The sequence below is a fragment of the Falco naumanni genome, chromosome 6 (assembly GCF_017639655.2).
Source record: "Falco naumanni isolate bFalNau1 chromosome 6, bFalNau1.pat, whole genome shotgun sequence".
Lineage (NCBI taxonomy): Eukaryota > Metazoa > Chordata > Aves > Falconiformes > Falconidae > Falco > Falco naumanni.
In genome coordinates, this window is record NC_054059.1 from 90,092,034 (window position 1) to 90,098,120 (window position 6,087).

Below are 6,087 nucleotides of genomic sequence, written 5' to 3' on the forward strand. Positions count from 1 at the left end.
ACACACGTTCATTCACAGGCTCAGAATTTTTTGGAAATGCTTTCACTCCCTGTTTATGCTAAATGCAAAAAGGTAAGCGGTAAAGATGATGTTTGCAGTGATACTGTTACATTTTCTGCTGCTGCCAGACCGTCCGCCCGCTCGCTGCGCTTCGTGCGCATCTTGGTCTTGCTCAGCCCTGCTGGACATCCCTCCACCACCCTGTGGTTTGGCAGGTTCTCAGCCCCGCTGGACATCCCTCCACCACCCTGTGGTTTGGCAGGTTCCCAGCTCACCTGAGGTTAACCGTGCTGAGCCAGGCAGAACAGCAAGGCAGGAGAGCAGGGCTGGCAAACCGCTATAAAACTGACGGTGTTATTAATTCATTCTTTCTGATTTAGGCGAGATATGGAAATATGAAAAGACCATGATGATTTTTTTCTCCTTACGTATACACACCGGTATTTTTCACACTGGCTGCTTGCGAGCCTGAAGACGGTAAAGAAACCAATTTTTACATGGAGTTCATCTCTCAGGCAAAACTGAACATTCATCATTTTCCTCCCCAAGCCCTGACACGGGTGAATACAAAAATGCATTTGCTTTTGAGAATCCCAAGGAGAATTGTCAATTCAATTGTTTTTAAAAGACAAAATTTGGCTTAGGCAGAGGGATGCCTCCTCCTAGTCTACCCCTCCCTCCGCTAGTGCGGATTCGTATTGCAGACTGGACGACTCCAGCAAGAAGCATTCGAGACGGTATAATACAGACTGGTAAATACAGCCCGATAATCAGGTTTGTGAAGGTGCAGAGCATATAAGGGATTTATTTTTGATAGTGAATCTATACACATATACATCATCAGGCCCCCATTGAGAAGCAGACCACTCCAAGTGATTAATACAGCTAAAGGGGGCAGATAAGAGATCAATGACAAAAATCACCTGGTAACAAAAAAAAAAAAAAAAAAAAAAGAGGAAAAAAAAGTAAAAGGTGTTGCATTAAAAGGGCTTTTACTTTGCATGCAAAACAATACCGAGAAACCTGTATTTTAGCACTTGTACTCAACAAGCACTCCAAAGTATGCTGGGATGAGAACAGAAACCCATCCTTTCTAATAATCTTGCGACAAAAGCTAAAAGACATCATCCTATTAACTAGTGATCTCAACTGCTAATGCAGAGTACTTCCTGGTGCCTTTCATGTAGAATGCCGCTATTAAAAAACCACTAAACATTCACTGTGAACAACACAGAATCATTCATCTTTTATCAGCATCTCTTGTTAGAGGAGTATGAGAGGGGCTGAAGGTGTCATTGATATTATAGAGTGGAAATTAATCAGAAATTTTTCTCATATTTTCCTCATCACACTCATTTACTTTTGTACAAATTTCCCCCTGCTAAAAAGTTCATACCCAGCCCCCTGTTGTACGCTTTTAAGTTGAGAATATTCAACGAGTGCGTCAACTGAAAGGCACCAGGTCCTAACACAAAAAGCATTCAAAATTCTCATTTAGTTGTCTTTATTTTGCTAGCGCCATGTGGTCCTTGAAGATGTAGAAAACACGGGAAGCCGAGTAAAGATCAGAGCAAGCTCATTAGCATTCTGACAAAATTGGAGTGGTGGAGATGTATAGTTTGCCTAGTTTGTCGTTTTGAAAGCTACCGGTGGTAAGCTTTCTATTTCATTGTGCTTTTGTCTTTTTTGGGGGTTTTCAGCGCAGCGGGGTGGTTGTTAGCCTGGGTTTCACAGTGCATTGTGGGAACCTCGCCTGCGCATTCAGCCTATATAGTATCATTTGAGTTCAAGTCAAAAAGTTTTTTTTTTCCCCCCTTCTTTATTTCATAATCACCTATGCTAATGCATAATTGTCATCTGGCTGTCAAAACCCATCCTGCCCGGCACCTGGTTTATAAAGTTAAAAAAGAAAAAAAAAAAAAAAAAAAAAAAAAAAAAAAAAAAAAAAAAGAACAAACCCCCCGAATGAAGTGAGCTGTATTTAAAAATAAAACCTTTGAAATGTGTTGCTAATTTTCTTCAAAAGACAAGATAAGGAGAAATTAATTTAAATTCCACTGTTTACAACAACCTAGAAATGAATTTGAGACAGATCCAGTTGATTAGAATTCAAAAGAGACTCTTTCACCATATAAGATCCCCAATTCTATTTCAGAGGCTCTTGAAGGAAAGATGGGTTTATGCTCCAGAATTATGTAAATAATGAATTACCTCTTAGAAGACCTAAAGAAGTTATTACTCTGGTCATTTGATTTATATTTTTTTTAGATTTTTTTTTTTTAAACATAAGGCTCACTTTGAAGGGCTAAAAGGGCTACATTAATGCTGCGATTCGACATGAACGTTTCCAAGTTGCAATGAAATGGATAAAGGTCTTTTTCGATGAATTTATCTGCTAAATCCTTGTGGTTGCCCTCCTATCTCGGATGATGACCCAAAAGAATGTCAACAGCTCATTTCCCAGAGAGCTGGGAAGAGTCACTGCGCGGGCCATAATCTGCACGCTCTCAAAGAGCCGTTTCAAACATTACATTTCACAAGCTGTTTAAAGAGATTTTTTTTTTCCTCCCTCTCATCTCCACTATCCTACCAGTACTTTGGACATCAGTGCCTGAGAAACAAGGGCTCTAACAAAGTTGAAACGTGACTTTTTACATATTGTGTTGGCGGGTCGTACATACGTGTGCCCGTGCCACCCGCGCACCCCGCCGCCACCAGCACCCATGGGCTACCGTGCGCCCCGCCACCACCCATGGGCTCCCCACGCTACGCTCCAGCCGCATGGCAGGAGCAAGGCAATGCTAAGAATCAGAATACATTAAGTCACTCCTAATTTACTCATTGGGTTTTTCTAATGTAATGTGTGTCAGGCTGCCAAAATCACAGATATCCCTTTAGTAGGAAAGGATAAAACCCAGCCTGAAAGGAGTTACAATGGTCGGGTCTTGGATACAGTAAATTTTACAATGGAGTGGGGATTAAAGATTTACTTACTTAGTAAGGGGGAAAGGATAAACAAATACTAAGAGAAAGAGCTGCTTTATAGAAAACCCTCAAAATTGTTTCTTTTTGTTATGCGCCTGGATAACATCATTATCATTATCATCAAAACAGCCTTGGAGCTGCAGCCTCTGATGGTCCAGAGGAGCAAACAGTCTGGCCAAAAAGGGAACACCGGTCCTTCAAACCAACAAACCAGTACAAGCAGGTAAGTGCTGGGGAACAGGCAGTTCCGAGGTACCCCTGCAGCCCTGTGGACTGCCAGGTCTAAAATTTTCCGTCCCATTTAAAATCCAATCTCGTTCTACGTTGCAACGTCGAAGCTATACGTGAAGAACTGTATTCCCTCCCCAACTAAAAACAACCCCCCAGGCCTGAGAACTAAATAGCACGTGTTATTTTAAGCTTAACAAAAGGCAGAATTTTGCCAGCTCCGAGATGCCACCTTAATTTCAAATCTGCGTTTAATCGCTCAGTTCCTTTTCACTCAGGTTCCAGCTCCCAGCAGAGGCAAATAACCTGGAGACTGTTATCCGTACAACAGTAAAGGCGACCGAATTATTTTCTATACTTTGCAACGTGCTTATAGCTGCAAAATTATTTATCTCCTTCACTGCATTCTACTACGAAAGTTTCCTCCAGAAGAATCGCCGGGACCAGCCATATCAAATTAGAGGGCACTCAGGAGTGTCTAAGTCCAGCTTTAAAACAAATATCATAACAATTACTTAGCCATATGGAAAATAGGGTATGTCTTTCCTGAAAGCTTTTATACATTTTCTATCTCAAATTTCAACTTCATTAGAAACTATTTCTGACTAGCAAGCTGCAAGATTGCTAAATATCTAACTGTTAACTCACCATGAAGAAAGAGACTCTTTTGAATGGCAGAACTTTTCCAAGATGCAAATGAACAATAATCTAATTTTGAGAGTAAATTAACTGAAGGATTCATTTTAATATGTTTCAAAGTATCTGAAATTAAGTGGCAGTTGCAACCTATGCACCACACAGGCATTCGTGCGCTCACGCACCCCTGCTAACCCAGCACCCCCGCGACACCCAGCTCCCATCTTTAGAAGGGCTCACATTGTACTTATGTTTAGGTTCCTACGACTTAAAGGCCAGATGTTTCACAAATGACCAACAATTGGAGGTTAGAATAAATTAATGACTGATTTCTGAGCTTTGATGGAATTAAGCATACTTCTTTTCTCAAATGTGCCATGTGAATGTTCGCCCGTTAAATTTTTTTCCCTTCCCCCCCCCCCCCCCTTTTTTTTTTTTGACAAGTGAGGCCACCCAGCAGAAAACAACTGATGCAAAACCCAGGAGTAATCCCTCTGTTTAGTTCAACACTGTGGTTAGCCTTAACACTGCCTCTATTATCCAATGGATTTAGAGAAACTTTCATTTATTTGTTGGCCTCAGTCTTCTAACTCTGTTGCCTCCTTTAAAGGACCCCGGACCATTCCTATGTAAATACATTTGCATAGGGCCACAAAGACACTTTCTGGGACTGGGATTAAACTTGCAGAACTACATAGCTGTGCTGCACATATTTGTGATCTTCACGTAAGTACTTTCACAAATACATACGAGTAAATGAAGCTGGTGTCGACTGGCTGCAGGAGCACCTGGAGTTTAAAAGCAACGCTCGGTCGCAAGCCCCGTACCACAGCCCCGGACGCTGCGACCACTGGCAGACACAGCACCCACGCGGGGAATTACAGCGTACACAACGCACAAAAAGCCCATTTCATTTGGGAGCTCTTAGGATCGGCACTTTATTTGCTGCAAAATGTCATCTTCTCTCCTAACCTGTTCCTGTTCCGGCAGGACAACAGGATCCCTCTCGTAAAAGTGATGATTCATCGCTACTTGGGCTTTCACTCCGCTGTTGTTCTTGCTGCCTCTGTTTATAAAGAGTGCCCGGGGTATAATACATTATTATATACTGTACACAATACGGCCTTCTTGCAGCCAATTCAAATATAAAGCTTTGCATCCAGTGAGTCTATTAGGAAACAGCACCAGGATTAATCCCTGCAATTACCACCCTTAAAAAATGCTGGTGGACAGTCTGGACAGTTTCCCACATCCAGAACGCCAATACCTTCAAGGTCCATGTTCTGCGAGACAGGCACGATGGACCTAAAGTACATACTAAGGACTGGTTTTGTAATTTCACTGGCACTGATGGCTGTGGGCCAGGAATTGCAATTGAATCTATTCTTTTGGTATGCATTTAAGGAGATAACACCTACTTCCAGGGGCTCGGTGAACACAGACATCCACTCCCTTGCTGGGCAAGACGGTCTGTTTTAATCCAGTTAAAAAAGCTAAAAAAAAAAAAAAAGTTAAAAATCACGTTCTGGCGTTGTCCAAGTCCACTGCTACAACGATTAAAAAAAAGGTGCCAAACACATGAAACTTAGTGGTACACAAACCCACGCTACCCACTGAGCCATGGCTCGCCGCCCTGGCAGCACCTTGATGAAGACACTGGCACAAATCAGAGCCCAGTTCTGATTTACACTCTTTCTCCCTTACTCCTGACTACAGGCAAGCCTCTGCCGCCCAGTAAATACCACATACACACCCAGTTTCTCTCCTCGGACTAAGCACATCAATACAAAAGCAAATGAACTACCAAAGTGCCCTAATTAACAATTTTGCAAGTGAATGCAGACATCAGTGCCACACTGCAGCCATTAAAGTCTATTCCCTGCCATATCTGTTTCTGTTAACATTTCAATAGACCAATTAAATGACCTTTCCCCCCCCTCAAACTCAATTAAGCTATTTGAACATCAATTGATAACTTACCATGTATTTATGCAAAATGTGCAAGCAAGAGATTCATTTTTTTCAATCCTAATGATGTTTTGAAGAAGAGAAAACTATCTGAGCTATCCTGTCCTGGTATTCCATGGGGAGGGGGCCGGGGATGGGCTTGGCTCTCAGGGGAGCCGGTGGGCACGCTGGCGCTGTGGAGGAAGCAGGTGTGCGGCAGATCTCCCCCCGTGCCATGTGGTCCCCACCAGGCAGCTGCCCTGGGGGGGCAGGGGGGAGTGCAGCCATCGC

The 6,087-nt window shown here is 42.7% G+C and overlaps 1 protein-coding gene across 13 annotated transcripts in view; it reads right to left on the minus strand.

Annotated features, from left to right (window-relative positions):
* The window catches only part of EHBP1 (EH domain binding protein 1), a 226,642-nt gene that overhangs the window by 19,345 nt on the left and 201,210 nt on the right, over positions 1-6,087 (minus strand). For 6 of the 13 annotated variants that reach the window (XM_040598120.1, XM_040598126.1, XM_040598128.1 and 3 more), the window contains one exon: positions 5,268-5,342. The exons of the other annotated variants lie outside the window; for them this stretch is intronic. In XM_040598120.1, coding sequence (XP_040454054.1) covers positions 5,268-5,342 — 75 coding nt within the window. The remainder of the gene's footprint in view (positions 1-5,267; positions 5,343-6,087) is intronic. 13 annotated transcript variants of the gene reach the window in all.